At 46.1% G+C, this 24,268-nt stretch overlaps 1 protein-coding gene across 1 annotated transcript in view; it reads left to right on the forward strand.

Annotated features, from left to right (window-relative positions):
- The first annotated feature begins 1,218 nt into the window (after positions 1-1,218).
- TET3 (tet methylcytosine dioxygenase 3) overlaps positions 1,219-24,268 on the forward strand; it is a 360,566-nt gene continuing 337,516 nt past the window's right edge. The window contains 2 exon segments of the mRNA XM_033950022.1: positions 1,219-2,501; positions 4,676-5,484. Of these exon segments, the coding sequence (XP_033805913.1) occupies positions 5,167-5,484 (318 nt within the window). The 5' untranslated portion in view covers positions 1,219-2,501; positions 4,676-5,166.

Genomic DNA, 24,268 nt, shown 5'->3' on the forward strand with positions numbered 1-24,268 from the left:
GGCCATTCAGAGGAAAGAGGATGAGAGGAAGCAGATCCAGATCTGTCGAACACCGGCTGAGTAAAGGGCAGATCAGGACAAATCGGGGATTCCCCCCTCCCCATCCGGTGTTATTTGCTGCCGCAATGGATTAGGGTGAATTCGGGCTATGAATGGTCTAGCCTGGTACCGTGGGAGTCAGCAGCGTTACCTCGTGCAGGATAGGAATGGGTCAACCGCGGTTCTCCTATGGGTCTAGGGGTAAGTCAACCAGAGACCTTTCACCCTTCCCCCAAACGGCTCAGCCCAGATACATCTCCCAACGGGCTAAGAATGGGTCAGCCTGGTAGGAGAATGGATCGAGTCGGTAGCGTTGCCAGCCGAGAGTGGGATGAATCCCGCTCAGTCGGGCTCTGTAGGGAAAATCCAGTTCGTGTTGCTCCCGAGAGATCGGGTCAGTCCGCCCCTCCCCCACCCGCACGGTAAGGGGGGGGAGGAGATGGTATACTTGGTTGGGGGTCGTCTTGTTCTAAGCATGAAAAGCATTTCAGGGACAGAAAGTCCCCAGTAGGCGTGCGGCGGTGATCAGAAGACCTAGGGTTGGAATAACGAGCGGGTGGAGCCCCCTCCCCACACCCCCGCGCTTAAAAAAAATTCTGGCGGGTAGGGGTGGATTCCTGTCGAACCTTCCCTGCCCCCGAATTTGGGTGAATACGTGAGGGGGGGGGGCGCTACGGTTGTTCTCCCAGGATCTTTTTAGTGTGGGTCTCTGAAGGAGGATTTTTCTTGTAGCCTTTTATTTTATTTTTTTTTGGTGGGGAGGGGTGAAATGCGATGAAGCCTTATTGTGCAGGAGGAGAGGAGACAGAACCGTGCTTTTTTATGAGGAAGGGTTGGGGGCATCATCTCTGATCCTTCTCCTTTGAGGGTAACTGTCCCTAGTTTCTTTTTTCTCTAGCTAGGGGTAAGGACACTGTCTCAGACCCTTGTTTACACCGGGGTGGAGAGATTTAGTTTCTCTACGTCCACTTTCCTTGGAGGGGGGGGGGGAAGAGACCGTGGGTTGGGCAACTATTTCTATAGGAAGGGGTGAGGGACGCTGACCTTTTTCTTGAAGGTGGGGGCTGTAGACGCTGTTTTTCCTGATTCCTCTTTTTTTCTGGGTGGAGATGGGGTTTATCTATGTCCTTGCGTGTGGGACTAGGTTGGGGGCTCTACTACATGAAGGTGATACTTTGTCCTCAGATCACCCATTTTTAGGAGGGGAAGGGATGTGTGTCGGGCATACTGCCCTGTAGTTTTGCGGCCCTCGATTTGTTATGCACTGAGTAGGGCTCTATGCTCCCCCCTCTTCTTTTAAGAGAGGTGGACGAGATGTGTCGTTGAATAGTACTGGTAGTAATTTGTCTCTGAATCATCCCTTTTTTTTTTGGGGGGGGGGGGGGCGCGGATTGCTGGCCCGCAGCTTCGTCTTTCCCTATGACAGGAGGCGGCTTCTTCCCAATCTGTGATGGGGTTTTTTTTGTTGAGGGGGGCACCGAACGGCGGCTGTAGTTGTTTTTTAATTTTGGAGTGGGGGAGGTGCACTAACTGGTGGCACCTTTTAGCTTTGCTGTGTCGTGGGGGGCGGGTGTCTCTGGTAGTTCCCCTTTTATGTTACTGAGCAGAGTCTGTCGCCTCCCCTTTCAGTGTGTGTGTGTGTGGTTTTTTTTTTTTTTGGGGGGGGGGAGGAGCGTCTTCTCTTTCGCAGGCGCCCACCTCTATGGCTGACGGTTCTCCGATGAGAGGGGAGCGGTTTCCAGGACACGTGCCCTGGGGGCGGGAAGCAACGGCAGCGCCCCCATCCGGCCTCCACATCCCAGACACGAGCCCCCCGCTCCGTGCAGAAACAAAGAAGTGAGGGCCTCGGCCCCCTCCCCGGCCCCGAGTGGGGACTGAGGCGGGAACAGGCGGCCAGTCTGGGTGCGTTTCGAGGGAGACTGTCGACGAGGAGGGACGCGGCCATTAACAGAGCCTTTTTTTGTCCCTCCCATCCCGCAGACTAGCAAACGGCTGGAAGAAGATTGCACCGGCACTTCTTTAGCGCTAGGTTTTCTTTTATTCGCTTGCCATAGGCAAGCAGTTGGTATAAAAAAAAAAAGGTGTACTGCTTTGCAAACAATTGTGGAAACAGCCTTTTTTAAAGCCAAGGTCGTGGGGGTCATAACTTATAAACGGCTTTTGCCTTATGCGAGTAGCTTGACCAGCTTCTCTGAGACAGCATTCCTCATTTTTTCTTTTAAATGACATTAATCTCCCCCTCCCTTACTTTTTCAAAACAAAAAGATCCTCCAGTCCAATGTACTTTTACTAGGAGGCTGTATATCCTCGCTGGCACGGTATCTCTTTCTTAAAAAAAAAAAAAGGTGAAACATGTATTTCATACTTTGCTTTTCTTATCTGCTATTTTGGGCAAGAATTAAAGTCAGACTGTAGCTGGAGGTGCCCTCGGGTGGTTCTCTGGTTTACTCTCCAGCCTTCAGGTAATAATAACTGCAGGGTTTTAAAAAAATAATTTCTTATATACACCTACAGTTGGTATTTTTCTGTTCCTGGAAGTTGCAGGATTTGAGTTTGTATCTGAGCAAGGGAAGGTTAAGTGACTTGCCCAAGATCACAAGAAGCTGCAGTGGATTTGAACAGGGCTTCCCTGATTTGTGGTTTGCTGCTCCTCCGCTTTATTCATTTTAGGCAGATGTTTATTTCATCTGTTCTTCAAAACTACAAATGATGAGACCGTACCCTGTTTGGCTACTTGATAAACCCATAATTTATTTTATTTATATATATATATTTTAGTCTATCCTTCCAAAAGAGCCCAGAACGGGTTACAAGTTTACATATATGATATAGTTTAGCGATAAGATTGTTGGAGTAAGGTTTTCATTAAGGATAAGACCCGATCTTTGTTGCAGTTTAAGTTCTGTGGTTTGTTAGGTTGTTGGAACTGAACTTTGGGTACCACTTATAATCATTTTAGCTTCCAGTCAGAAATCTAGCAGCTGAAACAGAGTTCTGGGCAGAGCCAGTGCAAAGATAATGGATATCTTAGGTGAACCTTTAGCCTCCCCCCCAACCAAATTACCTCTTAGGCCCCTAGTCTTCATCCCCCTCCCTCAAGACTTTGGGGCCCTTTTACTAAAGTGCATTAAGCACTTGACATCCAGTAAACAGCACAGTAATTGCTAGTGCATAACCATGTTAAAGGGTTTTGCATTACAGTACAGTAAAACCTTGGATTGCAAGTAACTTGGTTTGCAAGTGTTTTGCAAGACAAGCAAAACATTTTATTAAATTTTAACTTGATATACAACCAATGTCTTGCAGACCACATCACAACTGATCCCAATGGTTCTCTCCGACACTGCAAGAGTGTAGTGACTGTTCTAAACAAGTAGTCTTGCAATACGAGTACATACAATATACACGCGTCACATCATCACAATTGAGCCGATGGTTCTTCTCTCTCTGATGCTGCAGGAGTGTAGTGACTTTTAAATGAGCGAGGTCTTGCAATACAAGTATGTATAGTATTTTGTATTAAAGTTTTGTGGTTGTGGAATGAATTGTCTGAGTTTCCATTATTTCCTATGGGGAAATTTGCTTTGATATACAAGTGCTTTGGATTACAAGCATGCTTCTGAAATGAATTATGCGCGCAAACCAAGGTTTGACTGTATTATGATAGTTACAGTGCGGTAAACTGCTCAAATACTTTTTGTGTTGAGGGTGGCATGGGTGGAGAATGGGTGTGAAAGTATTAGCCAGCTAGTGTGCTATCCTTACTGTATGCTAACTGGTGGCATATATGCCACCTCTCAAATAGGAGGTGCTAAGTGCTCCTTTGCTAATTGGGTCCAAGTACTGTGCACTGATTTGTACTTTAGCACAGGACCAGAATAAGAAAATGCTGGTTCTGCTCACTATTGTCACATAAAACATAAAATTTGCAGTTACCTTATGGTAAATTCCAATGTTAAGCTGCAGCAATTACAAATTTTACAGTGGTTTAGTAAAAGGACACCTTTAATAATTAAACTCAATAATCACGATCATCATACAAATATCCTATAAAAATGCAGGTTGAAGTACATGCTGATGGTTCTTTGGACTATCTTTGTCATGTTTAAGGCTGCCAGGATCTATTACATTTTGCTTTGACTGTAGCTGCTGCCTTAGGCAACTGCCTAGTTCTGCCTAATGGTTGAGCCAGTCCTTATTCTGGGTGTTTCAGATCAACCATCCTGAAATGTCTTTTTTTATATATATCTAGATGTCATCCCAAATTGCTTTGCTGTTTCTGGGTAACCAGATGCCTGGATGGATTCCAGATGCACTCAGATCTGTGTTTTTACTGTTTTGGGTTTCAGTGACAGATATGTTGCCATCACATGGTTGAGTGGGATTGAACCTGCCCAAAATATATACATTTCTCAAATGAGATGCTGTTGGCATTTTTGCATAAAGGTTCCAATATTGTGAGTGTATTAGTTCAGCGTTCTGTCCACCTAATTATATACTTTTTGTTTTGTTAAAAGCTTAATTATATTTTAGAAGTACTAAACTCTGTCCTTTAATATAATTTGTACTAGTTTTGAAAAGCAGAAGTATGAAGCAAATGAACAATGTGAGTAAAGTTGTCCTTCTGTCTTTTCAGGTAGCACCTGTTGATATAGTTCTGTTGGCTCCCTAGTATAGGGAGAGGCTGAATGAGTTGGACCAAAACCGGAGAGGCAGCTGGTGCACCACACTGACGTGAAAAATCCAATACACGGAGAAGTGTGCCCTCTCCATGATGGTTCACTTGTGGCAGGCGATTAGGAGCTTTAAAACCAGAGAAGCTGAAGCCTGGGAAGGGAGCATTAAGAAGAGAGGAAAACCTCTGGGGTATAAGACCAGATGAAAGAGCAACAGATAGCCCAAGCAGATTTGGAGGGAGTGCTTTAAGATGAGACAGGACTAGTTAAGTTTCATATTTTCAGTAGATGCTGTTTTTTGTTTTTCCTTTTTACACTTTTGAACGTTCAGAGGCGAAAGTGTTTTTGGCTGGACACCTGAAGGCAGAACCCCCATCGGGCTTATTGTGTACCTGGCACCAACCTAGTGATATCACTTTCCCAGAGTTCACCCTGGAACAGAAAAGAGACCATGAAGAAAATCCAGGGGCCCTTAAATTCCAACAAATTGGCAAAAGATGTTTATGAATTTTCTGAGGACAAAAGCTCAATGGGTGGAAACAAAAAGAAATCAGCGGTGGCGGGTAAGGACAATACTGGAACTAATACAGAACCCACGCCTCTGCCCCGGAAGAAACGGAAACGCTGTGGGCAGTGTATTCCATGCTTGAGGAAGGAGCCTTGTGGAGCCTGTTTCAACTGTGTAAACCGCTCAAAAAGCCACCAGATCTGCAAATTAAGGAAGTGTGAAGAGCTGAAGAAGAGATTGATTACCGACAAAAAGGCAAAGGTAAGGGTTCAGAGTTATGCTATTGACATTAAATAATTGACTGCCACTTTTTCTCTTTATTTGGTGATGTGACAGGCCCATATGCTCAAAACTCACCGTGCCTTTAACGATCAACGCTAAACCAGTTTTAACCTGTTTAGTGTCTTAAGTATTTCAGCTATCGATGCCCAAAATGGCTAATCACTGTCTTTTCTGTGGTTTGTAGCAGCCTCCGATAATCATATGTAAATGGATTACAAAGAGCCTATCAATGTTAAAATGAGTACTCCGATCGAAGCTCATATGATACACAAAATGAAGTACTGTTTTTTAACGCTCCAAAATCTCCAACAGATCTAGAGGTGCCAGTAGTGTTAAAAAAGCACTGAACAGCAGCTTTTTTTTTAATGGGCACAAATGTTGTGCGTGCGTTACACGGACAATATCTGTCCCCATTAAAAATAATTTTAAAAAATTGTGCCCGGACTCTCCCTTCCCCTTCCGATGATGGCCTATATCCCCCAAACTTAAAAAAAAAAAATTGTCAGGAGGGAAGCCCACTCCCTCCTGCCACTGCCTCCCTCGCAGCCCTCCCCCTTTAAATTGAGAATTGGCAGGAGGGATGCCCACTCCTTCCTGCCGCTGGGGGCCCCCTGTGAACCTCTGACCCCTCCACCTCTAAATTGAAGATTGTCAGGAGGGATGCCCACACACTCCTGCTGGCAGGCCCGCCTCTTCAAAATGGTGGGTCTTCCCATGCATCCTGGGATACACTGGGAGTGGCCTAAGACTCTGATTGCAGCAGGCACTTGAGGCCCCTCCTAAGGGAGTGGGCATTCCTCCTGCCATCTTCAATTTAGAGGTGGGCGGCCTGGTGACAGGAGGGAGTGGGCATCCAGCCTGCCAATCTTCAATTTATAGGTGGGGGGAGGGGTCTGGGTGGCTGAAGCAGGAGGGACTGGGCTTCTCTCCTGGCAGTTTTTTTTTGTAAAGTTCGGGGTGTGTGGGGAAGAGGGGTCCTGGCACAACTTTTTGTTTTTAATGGGCACAGATGCTATACCCCTGGTTAACCATTTGACATCTCATCCTCACAACCCCTTCGTTGTGTGTGTATAATACGCACAACATTTGTACCCATTAAAACAAAGTACTACTCTTCTTGCCCTGAGCTTCCCCTGCCACTAAGCTGTTCAGGCTGGCTCTATGCACGTGTCGGTCACTTTCTTAAATGACTGATCGGATGGGATTACGACAAACCTCTGCAAAACTCATTTGCATGCAAAATTGTTTCAACATCGATCGCTGTTTTGAAATTGGACCATTGATTCAGCGATCCACAGGATTTTAACAGTGATTTTAGAGCATTTGGCACTTAGGCCTAGATGCATTAAATGTTCCATCTGTGTACCAGTGGTTGCTAACCAGTTTGACTGGTTTAGCCACCGACTGAATTTACCGACCCGATGTTCAAAACAACTCGGTGTGGTTTTCTGTGCGTTCGTACATTCTCCAACTCTGGCATACAAACGACCTGTACTATTAAAATTAGGTCATTAATATTCAAATGAGCCGATGACCCAGATGCCCACTCCCTCGTGCCGCTACAAAATCCCCCTTCCCGCTGAACTGACCTCCTTGCCAGGACCCCCCCTTCCCGTCCTTAGAAAAAAATCAGCAGGAGGATTACCCACTCCCTCCTGCCGCCTATGAATCCCCCCACTGAACCAACACCCTCCCTGCCAGGACCCCCCTCTCCCTTTCCCCACCGTCCTTAGAAAAAAATTGGCAGGAGAGATGCTCACTCTCTTGCCTCAGCCCCCCGGCTCCCCCCTTACCCTCCGAATCACCCTGTACCTCTGAATGAAGATGACAGCCGGAGGGATGCCTAGTCCCTCCTGCCCACAGACCCGCCACTCCAAATGGTGGACCTTCCCCTTTCTGATGCAACCTGGGATTGATAGGGAAGGGCCTAAGGCCCTGCTTGGCTTAGACACCCCCTGGGAGGGGCATTAAGTGTCTGAGCCAGTCAGGGTCTTAGGCCCCTCCCCATGCATCTCAAGATGCACTGGAAATTGGAAGGGCCACCATTTTGGAGTAGCTGACCTGTGGGCAGGAGGGACTGGGCATTCCTTCTGCTGTCATCTTCATTCAGAGGTACAGGGGGTGAGTCGGAGGGTGTGGGGGGAGTTGGGGGTTGAGGCAGGAGAGAGTGGGCATCCCTCCTGCTGATTTTTTTTCTAAGGATGGGGGGGTCATGGCAAGGGGTGGTTGGGTTGGCTCCAGGAGGGGTTCAGTTGGGTGGGGTTTGCGGGTGGCAGAAAAGAGTGGGCATCCCTCCTGCTTCTTTATTTTTCTTCTGGGGGTTGTTGAGGGAGCATCTTTGGGGGAGGAGGCAGCTCGACTCGCCTTTTTTTAAAATGAGGCAGCTATTTTGCGTGTGTAACACACGCACATCATCTGTGCCATTAAAAAAAAACCAGAAGAGAAAACCCTGAACAGCTGAGTGTCAGGAGGCTGCTTTGGGGCTTCCCCTGCCACTCAGCTGTTTGGGTTTCCCCAAACCGGTCTGCACATGTGTGAAAGCCGGTTTCTAAATGAGCGATCGGATAGAATTATAACTGCCCTCTGCAAAACTCATTTACATGGGAAGCTGTTTGAACATTGATTGCCGTTTAGGAATTGGCCAAAAAATCGACCCACAGTGACCCACGCGGTCTTAATGACCGTTTTTAGTATATCTAGCTCTTAGTGACTAGCGCACAGAGCTGTCAGCCTGGAAATTGCAGTTCTATGTCTGATCTTAACCAGATTGGATAATCCTTATGCTCAAGTTTCAATTATAAGCCTTTCGGAATGGTTGTCATAACCGTTTTTCAGGTTTTTTTCTGGTGCTCAACTTGTAGAATTCTCTCTCCACTGATGTTTGACAGTGAAACTCGGTTAAAAAAAGTGTAAAGCAATGGTTGTTTACAACACTTTGCAGATATTTTAGTTTTATGTTGGCTGGCTGGACTGAGCATTGCAGGCTGGTCACTTTTCTTTATGTTTTTTCATTTGTTGAATATTGTCCAGGTGATATTGATCTCTTCATCCCTCTCCTTCTGTCTCATATCTTGTCATTTATTGGGCTTTTTTTTTCTTAGTCAGTACATTCTATGATTTTTGTAGCTCCCAGAACTGGCAATTACTTTTCTAATGTTCATGTATTAAATTTCAGTAAACTAAACATATTTCTGTGCATACTGATACCATATGACTTATCCTTGCAACTTTCAGAATTAAATGGTTAAGTCCTGCCCCTCTAAAGTTGTATTTAATATGGGGCACAATCAGAGGCATGCTGGGGGCTGGGCCAAGAGTTATCCAGATATACACGTAAACTATCTGTGTTGCAGATGAATATCGTGGCTGAGTTAATGCAGATTATATAGATAGTTTAGCTATGTAAATTATAACCACATTACTTTTAGCAGGTCGACCTATGCACATATTGTATTGTGGCTGAATATACATGTTAAGAAATACATATATCTTTATGCATTCATCATCCTTTCAAATATTAGCCTTATTATACTGAATATTATTTATCCAGCCATTGTTTATACTGAATAATATTATTTTGTACAATCTTGATGAAATAAGATATTGATCCTTTACGTTAAACTGCCAGCATCAGGCACTTTTTGAGATGATGCACAAAGGGCCATGGTGCCTTGATTGCATTTACCGATACCTAACTTAATTGGTGGAGACAGAGACTATGTCTGAATTCAAAAAAGTCGTGGGATAGGAATGTGGGATCTCTTAGAAGAGAGGAAGAGATTATCCCAGGACAAGCAGGCAGCATATTCTCTACATGTGGGTGACGTCACCGACAGAGCCCCCTAGCGGACGTTTTCGCAAGCAGACTTGCTTGAAGACCTTCAAGCTTGCGATTGGACCACGCATGCGCGAGGGCCCCTCCCGCCCGACCTAGGGCATGCATCTCCTCAGCGTGGCCTCAGTTCTATGTTTTCCGCGGAGCCAGAAGCACTGCTCCTTTGCTTCGCGCGATCTCGTTGTCCCTCTTGCACCGTGGCTTTTTTTGTTATTTTCAATTGAGTCACTGTGCTCATGTCTTCTTATTTTCCTTTGTGTCTTTTTGACCGGGTCACTGGTCTTGCTCTGGCCGCCTGGCCTCGCGGGGCCGTGACTGTATTTTTTCTTATGTCCCGGCCTCGCACTGAGTTCAAGAACTAGGTGCAACCGGGTTATCTCCATCACCGATCCTCATCGTTGGTGTGTGGAGTGCCTGGGTGCAGAGCACCGCGCTGAGTCGTGTCCGCATTGTGCGACTCTGCAACCGCGAGCTCTTTGTCGGTGGGTGGCCAAGATTCTCCAACTTTTTGGCCTGATGGATCCTGCAGGACAGGCCTTGAGCTCGGCTTCAGCACCGGTTTTGGGTGCCTCGGCCTCGAAGTCCCCCTCAGCCTCCAAGGCTCCGGTCTCGGCTCCTCCTGCTCCTCCAGCCTCGGGTAAGTCTCCTCTTTCCTCCTCAGATGTGCCGGCAAAGAAGCCTACCTCAGTCTCATGCGAGTGCCGCCTTGTCGGCATCTTCGAGACCTCATTCTAAGCGTGCCTCCTCACATAGGGAATACTCCTCCTCGAGGTCGCCCCCGAAGGAGCGCACTGCTGCACCTGTGACCCAACATCCTTTGGTCTCGGTGCCTATGTTTGAGGACAAGCTTAAGGCTATCCTTACGTCGCAGCTTTCGTCAGTGGTGAGCCAACTGGTCCCGACTTCGACACCTTTGACCTCGGTCTCGACTCAGCCTCGGTCTGACCAGCTTGAGCGTCCTTCTCTTGTGTCTCGGGGCCGTGCCCGCAAGACTCGCAGTTTTCCCTCAAGTGATTCTTCATCTCCGGACTCGGGGCCTGTGATTTTATGTGGGTCCATGACAGGGGCCCGCTACTTTGGTGAGGCTTGCCCCTTCTAAGAAGCTATGGTCTTCTCCACCCCTTTGGGGCAGGTCTCCAACTGCGGAACCTTCCAGGCATACCCTTGTCCTCGAGTTGGACTCTAGTTTGCATTCCCAATCGGGGCGGATGACTGCCTCTCAGGGGCCTTCTTTGAAACCAGTGGAGGAATTTTCCTTTCCCCTGTCTTCTATGGGGCTTCGTAAGCTGGTCCGTCGGACTCCAGGGTCCGCCCCGACCCACCTTATGCGGGGTCGTTCCGCGATGCCCCCTAGGTGCTTTAGTTGAGCCTCTTCGATCTCCCATTCGAGGGACTCCGAGGCTCAGGCATGCTATTCGAGGGAAATTTCTCACTCTTTCTCTGCTGCCCTCGGATCTCGTTCGGGGTCTCCTCATGAGGATGAGTCTTCTTCTCGAAACTCCTCCTTTACTTGTTTCATTTCTGACATGCGCAGGGGCTTGAACCTGGACCTCCAGTCTGAGTCCTGTTATACCCAGGAATTCCTGGTGGAGATGGGTGTTGCTCATTTGCCCCGTGAGGTACTGCGCTTGCCATTGCAACAGGTTCTCCGGCAAACATTTCTCCGGAACCTGGAGACCCCTTATGCAGTCCTGACTATTCCCTCCAAATAGGAGTCCCATTACCGGACGATCCCGGTCAAGGGGTTTGAAAATCCTTGGTGGTTGAATCTTGCTTGAAGAAATCCAACCCCTTGAAAGTATGCACAGCCGTCCCTCGAGGCCGGGAGGGCTGTACGATGGACAAATTTGGTCGCCGTCTTTATCAAAACTCAATGATGGCGAACCGTGTCCTCAATTATAACTTTATCTTCACATCCTATCTCCGGTTCTGTGTGGAAACCCTCTACTCGTTCCGGGCGGACGTGCCGGATTCTCGACGTCAGGAGTTTCGTCTCCTTGAGGAGACGCTTTCCCAACTCCGCCTCTATATGTTTCAGGCAGCCTACGATGCCTTCGAGTTGTCCTTGAGGGTCACGGCCTTTGCGATCGCCATGCATCGCCTCGCTTGGCTCAGGATTGTGGATATGGATCCGAATCTCCAGGATCATATAGCCAATCTCCCTTATGTGGGTCATGAGCTATTTGATGATTCCATAGAGGCGGCCACTAAGCACCTCTCGGAACACGAATGATCCTTTGCCTCTCTGGTGAGACTTAAGCTGAAAACCCCTCCGACTCGGCAATACAAAATTCCTCTCCAGAGGTACCTGCAGAAATCTACTCCTGCGTTCTCTCAGCCTCCTTCGAAGCGGCCGCAGCAACAGCAGCAGTGTCAAACTAAGGCCCAGCCGCCGGCTCCAGCGAAGCCTTTTGACAATTCCAGTCTGAGCCTTTGGGCTCTTTTCCTCCTGGAGCCTTCCCCCCTCCCCATTGGGGGTCGTCTGCATCATTTCTATGCCCAGTGGGAAAGTCTTACCACCGACAATTGGGTGCTTTCCATCATCCGGGAGTGGTACTCCCTTCACTTCAGTCATGTACCCCCGGACCTTCCTCCAAGAGAGTTTCCTTCTGCCCGGTCTCAGCTGTCTCTCCTTCTGCAGGAAGCTAGGGCCTTTCTTCGCCTTTGGGCGGTCGTGGAGGTTCCTCCGGACCAGTGGAATACAGGATTTTATTCCCGGTACTTTCTGGTACCCAAGAAGACAGGGGATCGGCGTCCGATCCTGGATCTCCGTGCTCTGCACAAGTTTCTTGTCAGAGAATGGTTCAGAATGCTCACCCTTCCTATGTTGTACCCCCTCTTGGACGAGGAGGACTGGCTGTGCTCGCTGGACCTCAAAGAGGCGTACACGCACATTCCGATACACCCGGCCTCTCACCGGTATCTGAGATTCCGGGGGGGGGGGGGGATCTCCATCTCCAGTATCGTGTTCTTCCCTTTGACCTGGCGGCCTCTCCGATGGTTTTCATGAAATGTCTAGTTGTGGTAGCTGCGGCCCTGTGTCTCCGTGGCCTGCAGGTGTTTCCCTACCTCGACGACTGGTTGATCAAAGCGTCCTCTCGCCACGAAGTTCTGCGAGCGACGACTCAAACCATCTTGCTTCTTCAGAGTCTCGGCTTCGAGGTGAACTTCCCCAAGTCTCATTTCTGTCTGTCCCAGTCTCTAGAGTTCATTGGAGCGGTCCTGGACACGGTTCATCTCCGCTCCTTCCTGCCTCGGCCTTGCCAGGAGGCCCTTGTCTGTTTGTGCCAGAGAGTGGCCCATCTGTTCTCGGCCCCGGCTCGGCTCCTGATGGTCCTACTAGGTCACATGGCCTCCACGGTTCACGTGACTCCTTTTGCCAGACTTCACCTCCGTATTCCTCAATGGACTCTAGCGTCCCACTGGAACCAGGATCGGGATCCTGTCTCTCAACTCATTGTCGTGACTCCTTTGTTGAGGAAGTCTCTCCGTTGGTGGATGTCTCTTCCAATCTTTCCAGAGATTTTCTGTTTCATGCTCCTCCACAGAAGATCCTCATGACGGACTTGTCGGTCTATGCTTGGGGGGCTCATCTGGACGGTCTTCGCATTCAGGGTTTTTGGTTCAGTGCCGACCACCTTTGTCACATCAATCTGCTGGAGCTTCGAGCGATTTTCCTCGTCCTGAAAGCTTTTTGTCACCTGCTACGTGACCGAATGGTGCTGGTCCGCATGGACAACCAGGTTGCCATGTATTATATCAACAAACGAGGGGGCACATGGTCCCTGTCCCTGTGCCAGGAGGCGATACAGCTCTAGGATTGGGCCATCCGCCGCAACAGATTCCTTCAAGCGGTCTACATTCAGGGCCAGCACAATTGTCTGGCGAACAAGTTGAGTCATCTTCTGCAGCCTCACGAGTGGTCCATCCATTCCTTGACCCTGCCTCAAGTGTTTGCTTGTTGGGGGACTCCGGACGTCGATCTGTTCGCGTTCCCCCTCAATCACAAGTTGCCCCGCTTCTGCTCCAGGGTTTACACTCCTCTCAGGCTCGAGGCGGATGCTTTTCTGCTGGATTGGACAAATCTGTTTCTGTATGCGTTCCCTCCTTTCCCTCTGTTTCTGAAGACTCGTCAGGCTCAAGTCCACAAGTGCCACCATGATTCTGATAGCTCCTCGGTGGCCCCGACAGCCGTGGTTTTCCCTTCTGTTGCAACTCAGTTCCAGGGAGCCTCTTCTTCTGCCTGTTTTTCCTTCTCTGCTTACGCAGAGTCGAGGTTCTCTACAGTCTCTGCACTTAATGGCTTGGTTCCTCGAGACTTAATGCCCTCGTTCCAGTTCTCACAGCCTATGCTGGACGTCCATCAGAAGTGGACCCGCTTTTCTTCCTGGTGTGCTTCTCGGCAGCAGGAGCCACTATCTGCCTTCTTATCTGCTGTCCTGGATTATCTGTTACACTTGTCTGGCGCTGGACTCAAGTCCTCTTCGGTTTGAGTCTACCTTAGTGCCTTTGCTGCTTTTCATCAGCCGATTGACGGGAAGCCTATCTCTGTTCATCCTGTGGTTTCCCGCTTCATGAGAGGCCTTTTCCACGTTTATCCGCCCCTTAAACCTCCTCCTGTGGTTTGGGATATTAACGTGGCCCTTGCTCGCTTGATGAAACCCCCGTTCGAGCCGCTAGGGCGGGCTCACTTGAAATATCTTACTTGGAAGGTTGTGTTTCTTATTGCTCTCACTTCTGCCTGTCGGGTCAGTGAGCTTCAAGCCTTGGTAGCGGACCCACCTTTTACTGTCTTCCATCATGATAGGGTGGTTCTCCGTACCCATCCTAAGTTCTTGTCTAAGGTTGTTTCTGAGTTTCACATCAACCAATCCATTGTTTTTCCTGTGTTTTTTTCCAAAGCCCCATTCTCACCCTGGAGAAGTGGCTCTGCATTCTCATGATTGTAAGCGTGCGCTGGCCTTCTACTTGAAGCACACCGCTCCTCATCGTTTCGCTCTTCAGCTATTCCTCTCTTTCGATCCTAATCGCTTGGGTCGCTCTGTTTCTAAGCTGACCATTTCTAACTGGTTGGCCGCTTGTATCTCTTTCTGTTACGCTCAGGCTGGTCTCTCCCTGCTGGGTTGAGTCACAGGCCACAAGGTCAGAGTGATGGCGGCGTCTGTTGCTTTCCTCCGCTCGACTCTGATTGAGGAAATCTGTAAGGCTGCCACTTGATCCTCGGTTCATACTTTCACCTCTCACTACTGTTTGGATGCTTTCTCCAAGTGTGACAGCCATTTTGGCCAGTCAGTTTTGCAACATCTGTTCTCCTAAATTGCCAACTCTCCCTCCATCCCTTTTGGTTAGCATGGAGGTCACCCACATGTAGAGAATATGCTGCCTGCTTGTCCTGGGATAAAGCACAGTTACTTACCGTAACACGTGTTATCTAGGGACAGCAGGCAGATATTCTTGCAACCCATCCGCCTCCCCGGGTTGGCTTCTTTGCTAGCTATCTGAACTGAGGCCACGCTGAGGAGACACATGCCCTAGGTCGAGCGGGAGGGGCACTCACTCATGTGCGGTCCAATTGCAAGCTTGAATGCTTTCAAGCAAGTCTGCTTGCAAAATCGTCCGCTAGGGGGCTCCATCGGTGACGTCACCCACATGTAGAGAATATCTGCCTGCTGTCCCTGGATAACACCTGTTACGATAAGTAACTGTTTTTAATGGTTACTGCGAATGGGCCATTTGGCCTTTATTTGCCATCATGTTTCTATGCTTTAATTGGTGCGGTAATTGACCGTGTATTTTAAAACCAATTAAAAATTCGTTAAATAGGTGCTGGAGTCACACTTACAGCATGGCGGCTATTGGTGCCTAAGGTCAAAGAGTTAAGTGTCTATGGTTAAGAGTAGGGATGACTTTGGCGCATTTCTCCCAAAATCTCAGGTGCTGGTAATGTAGGCCTTTAAAACCCTGGCCCACATTACAGGCACCTAAGTTTTTTTAATTTTTGGCACCAGTAGCCACGATTCTGTTAATGACACTTAAGTGTGATTGACGTGCAGCTGGTGCTTTTTTTCTAGGTGCCAGCCAATTTAGGTGCCCCTTAGTACAGGTCACCTAACGATAGGCCCTGGGATGCTGCAAATGCTATGTTGCCAATTACTCATGTGATTGCTGTTTAAAGAATACTAGTGTAAGTTGGTATGTATGTGCCAACATTAGGCAGGATTAAACATGTCACATCCACACCCCCTTGCAGTTACGTGTGAAAGTGCGGCCTATCTGCAATTTAGTGAATGCTTTTGTAACTGTATTGTCTTTGAACTATTGTGAATGTTTTAATTGTTAACCGCTTAGTTATAGGTGGTCTAGAAATTTTAGAAATAAATAAATAAATAGTGCCTATTAGAACCGATTAACTCTAATTATAGCCAATTATTGGTAGTGCCAAATAGCACCTAATTTATTAATTTATGCCTGCTGAGACTTTTCTTTAAAAATAAACAAAAATAATTTTTAGGTTGTAAAATTCAGATGTTCCCAGATCTGGCTAAGGATACGCAGAGAAGGAGACGAGAATTTTTGTTAAGGAAACCTGGTGTTATATCTCTGGGGGCGACCTTTTACTTGCGACATCCATGTAAATGTGTAATTAATTATCATTCTCACAAATATGTTTTCTTTGAGCCATCTCAACTGACAGCCTTTCTCTCAACTGCATCTCTGGAGAAGGTAGAGTGCTTAGCTTAGGAAAGGGTGCTTTAATCTCACTCAACTAGTTATTGCTTAGTTTAATATAATTACTTTGATTCGCCTATTACCCTTCTTGGATCTGATTGAGGACTTGAGTTGAAATTTATGCTTATATTTGATATTCTTTTATATATGTTTTCATTTGTATTCATTTCTTGCTGAATTTCCTTTCTGTACAAGTTTATGCTTGATTATATTGAAAAAAATTCAATAAATATATAATTAAAAAAAAAAAAAAAAGAAACGATTAACTCTAATTATAGCCAATTATTGGTAGTGCCAAATAGCACCTAATTTATGCTGTGACTGACACTATTCTATAATTTTGCCCATGCAAGTCTACAAGATAAAGTGCAAAAATGTGCATGCAAGATTATAGAATGAGGGGGAAAGTGTGTTGGATATCACTAGTTACAAGCATGCTCAGCACCCTAAGCAGATCCCTAAGCTATCTTATCACAGGGCAGTCAGAGATACCTGCCTGGAACTGCTATAGCTCAATAATTAAAAGCCCTGTGCTCATCTTCCAGAGATCATGGGTTCAAATCCCAACCAGCTCCCCCAGCACATATTTTAATTGTGGCATTCTACCTTGCAGGTGCACCTTGATGATCTCACAATGAGGTCACCATTGTGCAGCTGCAAACCTCCATTTGCAATGAAGTAGAAGCCATGCTAAGGTCTGTATATGTTGAGCTTTTGCAAATGACGTTATGTATGCAACCTATATATTTTTGTCATGTGCTTTCTTTGCTTTCAAGAATGAGCTGCACTGTTTAGTCAGAAAAAAGGGTAGCTTTTTAGCAAGAAAATTAAAGCTATGTTTTTCATGTGCTTTGCTTCAATTAATGGATCTTTTCCTCTAATTAGCAAATAACATTGCTGTCTGTCCACAAAAATAGAAGGTTTTGCATGCAATATATCTGTTTGATGTGCCCCGTTTATGTGGTGCCTTATTAAATATATTTTGAGCTTAATAAAGCAAAAATAAAAACCTAGAGAGCTATTTAGTAGATCGCATTAAGGACATCCAAACTATGCCTAAGTTATGGAAGAACGTCCAAAGAGTGCCTAAGTTCCGACCATAGAACTCAGATCTATTTGAAGCCTGAACTAAGCTCAAAAGTAGACCTGGTTTTCATTCGCCTTCAATATAGGCATCATATGGACGCCCTAGGTCGCTCAGTGTTATGTAATGAAACAAAGAACACCCAAATTGAGTCATTGCCCAAACCACACCCACGTCTATTGAGTAAGGCATGAGTTTTAAATATGGGCGTCCATGAAATTGTGGCTGCGTCTACAAAGTGTCATCTACTTCTTTTGGACACCTAAGTATGAATTATCGCTTGTTAAGACCCTTAATTGGCTCATTAACTACTTAGATTGGATGCCTAAAGCATACCTAACTTTAGGCATGACTTAGGCGCCCTTTATAGAATCAGGGCCGTAGAGACTTCAAGTCCAAAGAGCTCATGAAAAGAAAAATATTTTATCCAGCCATTGTTTAATGTAAAAACAAAATCACAATCTGAACTCTACTATGAATCATCAATGTATAAGTGCATGCCTCTGTGTGGGTGTAAGGACTTCTGATTCCGTGAAGAGAAACTGGAGCGATCAGTACATATTCTGATAAGTTTTTATTGAGTGAGATCTGTGTATTAGTGGAGGTTTGCTAGAGCCACAAGTATATGCTTAAGTAGACATTCCCTCCCTTCCCCCCAGGGCAGAATGTGTTTACTGTACTTTATTTAAAGTAGGGGGATGTGAGCTTTTACTAAGGGGATGGTGTGGAGGATGTTGAATAGGTGTTCCTTTTCAGTATACAGAGTATTAACTTGGTTTGCAAAGCAGTATTAGAAAATTGCATTGACAAAAAAAGATATGTACGTAGAACATAAGTTTTTGAGAATTTCATAGGTGACATTTTAAAGAAAGGAAGACTGACTACAACATTTATAGATGTACAAATTAAATTGGTTTTGTTATCGTTGAACTCATTTTTTCCAGACAGAACTGAAGGCAAATAAAAAACATATATATATTATAAATTTAAATGACGAGCATTTTATTGCATTTCATGATCAGTGCTTCTTCTAATAAGCTGAATTTTAAGGAACAAAATTACTGAGCATATACAGTACTTAGTTATGGACAAAGCCAACATGGATGTAGCCAAGGGAAATCTTGCCTCATCAATCTACAACATTTCTTGAAGGGGTGAATAAATATGGATAAAGGTGAGCCAGTTGACATTGACTGTATTAGTATGGATTAAGGACTGGTTAAAAGATAGCAAACAGAGAGTAGGGTTAAATGATCAGTATTGTCAGTGGAAAGGGGAAATAGTGGGGTTCTCCAGGGATTTGTGCTAGGATCACTGCTTTTTAACATATTTGTAAATGTTCTGGGAATAGGAATGAGTGAAGTGATCAAATTTGCTAGACAAAGTTATTCAAAATTGTTAAATCACAAGAGGATTGTGAAAAATTGTAAGAGGACATGATGAGACTGGGCATCCAAATTCTATAAAAGGCGCTAAAAAATTATATATGCAAATTTGGGCATGGACCTAATGTGCATGCACAATTTAATTGATTAACAAGCTAATTAGCACAATAATTGGAATCTTAAGCAATTAGTGTTAATTGGAATTTTAATTTACATAGGTTAGATATTTGGGGTATGTAAGCGTGTGTAACAGGATGATACCGAGTACTTTGGATGTTTTGTTTACATTAAGGTTGGTTCAAGATGGTAGCAGTATAGAGCTGTGGACTGTCCATTGGACGATATGAAACCAAAGTAACTTAGTTTTGGCGGCGTTTAACTTGAATTTGTTTTTGTTGACCCATTAGAGATTTTATTTATTCCATTTGAGATCTTTTTACTGAGACGTTCATGGAGGTTGGATCAAACTATATGAATAGGAAGATGTCGTCTGCATAAGTGAGCATTTGCTCTTCCTTTGAGAAGTGGATGTCTCTCCCTGAGCTCATGAATAGGTTGAATAGGATTGGGGATAATGGGGAACCTTGAGGAACACCTCAAAAATATTGCCAGCTTTGTGAGAAGGTTTTGTTTTTCCACACTATATATTCTTTGGTAGTTAAGAATGAGTGAAATCAGTCTAGCACTGGATCACCTATTCCAATTTCACAAAGCAGTAAATCATGATCGAATTGGAGTAGAAGTCCTCGTTGTCCTTTGTATAGTGTTTGCATGATGTTTGTTGTTAATGTAAGAAGTAGTAGTTATATGATGTGTTGGGTCCTGAAGCTGTATTGGGTTGGATGAAGACAGAAATGTTTGTCTATGTATTTGTTGAGTTGTTTACAGAGACTATGGTCTCAAGCAGTTTAGTTAGAATTTGAATTTCTGCGATTGGTCTGTAGTTGGATGGAATGGATAATTCAGTATCTTGAGATTTTGGTATTGGAGTTAAGACTATACATCCCATTTGGTATGGTAGGTGGCCTTTGTGGAGTGTGGCATTGAGGAGTGTTGTTATCCACTGATTGATGACTTTAGGAGCATTTGCTAGTAGTTTGCAGAGAAATATATCTTAAGGTACTGCAACATGTATAAAGTTTATTTAGGTGTGTGATTTCAATTGGTGTTCTGGTGTTTTAGGCCTGGCCTGACGTAATATTTTCAGTGCTGCCTTTTTATGGATAAAGTTGTTGCTCTTTGAGTCTTGGAGTTAGTGCTTTTGGGTTCAAAACGCGTTCAGAAACTTAATATAAGTTTATACATAGAGTTTTCCAGTGGAGGGATTATGTATTGGCCTTACTGAGGGGACATGAAAACTTTTTAATATAATTGTTAGTTTGTCATTAAAATCAGACAGGTTTTGTGAAATAATCATAGAACGAGCATACATGTGCAATTTTTTTTTTTCTTCTGAAGTGCAACTCTAGTGCAGAGAACTGATTGGAAAGGGGCAGGGGAAGAGTAGAACAGTGGCTGTGGCAAAGGATTTGAGGTGGGACAAGGTGTTGGATTTTTTTTCTCTGTCAAAGTTGACAACCCTAGCTGTGTGTGTCCCAAGGCCTGGTTGAGAATTCCTAGATTAGAAAGATGCAAAAGAGACCAGAAGAATCAGAATGAAGCTGAGAACTTAAAATTCCAGATAGTTTGAGATTTGATGGGAGGGAAAAAGAATGACATATCTGAAGAAACTGAGTTGGAAAAGTAGTTGTGTACCAGACTGGAGAGAGAGAATGGAAGTAAGATGAGCAAAACTTTCTCCATCAAAAGTAACTAGGTTAGAGTTGAGTTCATGAGAAAGTGGGAAGAGAGAACAAATGATTGCAAAAATATAGACGAGAAGAGACTTATGTGAGTGAATGAGTGTGTTGGTTTATTTTTTGATCCCAATAGAAATGGGGAGTCTGTAGTAGTGTTGCCCGATTCAGGAAAAAATTTTTTGATTCGATTCAGCCTATTGAATCGATTTTTCGATTCGATTTTCCTACCCAATTGGGTGGGGTTTTTTTAAACATCCTGGTAGGTTTATTTTATAGCCTCTTCACCCCCTTTGCCTTCTCCTAACCACGCTGGCACTGTGATGTAAACAAAATAAACAAACAAAAAATACTTTTCCTCTCTCTATTAAATCCTAGCTCACGTTTGCGGTCCAACACCAGCTCTGGAAGGATACACATTTCAAATCTGACGTATTGTAATCACAAAACAGAAAATAAAATTATTTTTCCTACCTTTTGTTGTCTGGTCATTTTTCAAATGGTTGTCTTCTGATCAGGCTCTCCTTCTTTCTTCTTTCTCCGTGCTAACCATACATCTTCCATCTCTGTCCTCCCCTTCTGTTTCCCTTTCCTCCCCCAGAGGTCTGGCATCTTTCCTTTTTTTCATTTCCATTCCCCCGCAGCTGCAGCGATGGACCCCCACCATCCACAGATCCACCATCTCTCCTTTTCTCAACTACCCTTTCATCTCTCTTCTGTGTCCCTGTCCCTATTCTCCTCTCCAGTACTGTCCCCGTTCCTATGCTCCCTCCATGCCCAGCATCTTATCTCTCCCCATATCCAGCTTCTTTCTTCTTACCTCTTGTATCCCCTTCCCCAGATACAGGCTTTCTCCTACTATCGCTCCTGCCATTCTGCACCCTGCCCACCTACTTTGGAGAAGTATCTGTCCCTCTTGTACCCTTCCCCTTGTGGTCTTGCATTTCTCTCTCCCTCTCTCCCCATTAGTCCAGCACCTCTCCTCTGCTTTCCTCCCCCTCTTTTTGGTTTGGTCTCTCTCTTCCCTTCACTTCACCCCAGGTCTTGCATCTCCCCTCCCCTCTCTTACTCCTTCCTCCTCATCCCTCTGCACAGGCCTGCCTCCCTGCCCTGAAGGCCTGCTCCCTACCATGAAGACCTGTTCCCCCACGAAGGCCTGCTCCCTCCAGGAAGGCTTATTCTCCCTTGCCGCAAAGGCACATTTTTTCCTCCTCCCTGCCGCAAAGGCCTGCTCCCGCTGTGAAGGCCTGCTACCCCCCTGCCGCGAACGAATGCCTGCTCCCCCGCAGCCTGCACCTTCCCCGCTCTTACCGCCTTAACGCTAATAGGGCAATCTGCAGGCTCGCTGTTGGGTCAGACCAGTGGTCCATCATGCCCAGCAGTCCGCTCACGCGGCAGCCCCCCCGGTCAAAGACCAGCGCCCTAACTGACCATTTAACCCTACTTTCTGTTTGCTACGTATCTTTTAAAACAGATCTTAATCCATAATAGAACATTACCTCCTATCCCATAACTTTTTAAAAATTTCCTCAGAAGTCTTAGAAACATAGAAACATGATGGCAGATAATGGCCAAATGGCCCATCCAGTGTGCCCATCCACAGTAACCATTATCTCTTTCTCTCTTCGAGAGATCCCACGTGCCTATCCCAGGCCCTTTTGAATTCAGACAGTCTCTGTCTTCACCACCTCTTCCAGGAGACTGTGGAGACAGTAAGGCAATAACGCACCTATAAGGCCCAAGGCAGCTAGTTAACCCCATCCTAAGGCCCAGGATCCCGTAATAAGGCAGCGGCACGGCTATAGAGCCCAGTACTGACCGGTGGTGACTCTCTGCAGTCTCAGCACGTCTTCGGGGCTGACTGCTCCCCGCTTGCGCTGCAGCTCCTCCTCCTCCTCGGTCCGTGGCGGCGGCGGGTTCCTGGAGGAGCTCCCGCCCTTCACCTGCATGTCCGTGGCGCTCTCCAGTGCCGGCTCCTGCGGCCTCCAGCTCCCAGCCAGAGAGTTGGCGGTACTGGGAGACGAGCAGCTCATCCTCCGGGCCTGAACCTACCTCCGGGGGTAGTTTTACAGGGCTCGGGCCCTGCAGAGAGGATGCTCTCCCGCTATAACACTCCGCCCTGTGTTATAGCGATCCCTGCAGCTGCCCGTGGTCCTCAGCGGCACGTTCTCTCTGCTGCGATCCTGCCCCTGACGTCAGAGCAGGGGCAGGATCGCGGTAGAAAGAACGTGCCGCTGAGGACCAAGGGCAGCTGCAGGGATCGCTATAACACCAGTGAGCCTGCAAGCTGCCCTATTAGCCTAAAGAGGTAAGAGCGGGGAGGCAAGAGCGGGCAAGCTGGGGGAGGCCTTTCTGACCGACCCTCCCCCCTCAAGCAGCAGAAGGCCAGCAAGAGGCAGCGCTGCAGCTCCTGCTTTAGGAAGGCACGGGGGAAGAGTCGGCCATTGAATTGATTCACCTGATTTGAATTGGTGAATCGATTCGAATCGGGCAGCACTAGTCTGTAGTAGTAGTCTGGGACCAATGCGGTAAGCTTGTACTAGAGCTAATGGTATGTACTGATGATTTGCAGGGGTGTCAAACTCAATCACACTAAGGGGCTGAAATTCAAAACACAGGCAAAGTCACGGGCCAGACTCCGCCCAATCTCCTCCCCAGACCCCATCCCCATAATAGTACTAATTATAACACAATTTTTTTCGATTCATTTTTCATATACACACACACACAATATAATCTTATTAACACATAATGGTTAACCACAAAATTAAACTACACAAAACACACTGTATGCGTCTCAACATTCATTCCTACCAGAACATAGATAACCCCTATGCAAATACAGGGCCAAAAATTAAAAGTACTAATATATAAAAAAGAAGCCCTAAGATTCAAGACTCTGCATGCAGTACAACCCCAGATAAAAATAAACAAATGTACTGTATTTCTTCCTGAGCAGTGTAAACACAATTCATACTTTAAATTGAAAATAAAATCATTCCCCCTACCTTTGTTGTCTCCCTCCCTCACCACTGTGGCTGTGCAAAATATTACTGGAGGCAGGAGAGGTACTCATGCTACCCCACCCCTGCGCATATTGTACCGCTGGGCCAGACCAGTAGGGAGATGGAGCTGGAGGAGGAAGTCAGGAGTGGAGGTGGAGCTGGAGGTGGAAATGAAGAGGGCAAGCCTTTGGTTATAATCAGCGCCCCCCCCCCCTCGCTGCCTCAATTTTCTCTTATGGTCTGGCTTCCTCCTCTCTTCAGCAGTAATTTAACAGTGCCGGCCAGTAATTTACACCACTGGTGTGGTGTCAACTTGCGCATGCCAGTAGCGCACCAGAAATTAATTTAATTGTGCCGGCCCCAGCGATGCTTCCCAGCTGGGGCTGGCACAATTAAATTCATGTCTGCTGCGCTGCCGGCACACACAAGTTGACAATCACACCGGCAGTGTAAATTACATCTAAATCAGCCGGTGCCTAAAAAAATTGTGCTGGCCACATGTCAATTACGTTTAGGCGCCATTTACAGAATCACAGCTAGTGGCGTCTATGTAAAAAGCACCTGAAATGTAGGTGAGGGTTTTAAATGCCTACATTTTAGCTGCCTAAGTTTTTAGAGAATTGCACTTAGTGTCACCTAAGTCATGCTTTGCCCATAGAAATCCAAAAAAACTCTGTGGAGTGACGATTTCCCAAATGGACTTTATTTGAAAGTATCAAAGTTCCAAAGGTAATTTTCTTCTTTGTGGATATTTTGGGGTCAATTTCTTTTGTTTTTTGCCCATAGAAATGCCTACTTAGGCGTTAGGTGCCGCTAAACCCCATATGATAGGCACCTAGCATACAATTAATTTTTTTTTTTAACAATTATTGATGCTATTAAGAGTATTTTGCCAATTAGTTTGATGCCGTGTATAGAATCAGCCCCTT

The sequence above is a fragment of the Geotrypetes seraphini genome, chromosome 6, assembly GCF_902459505.1.
Source record: "Geotrypetes seraphini chromosome 6, aGeoSer1.1, whole genome shotgun sequence".
NCBI lineage: Eukaryota > Metazoa > Chordata > Amphibia > Gymnophiona > Dermophiidae > Geotrypetes > Geotrypetes seraphini.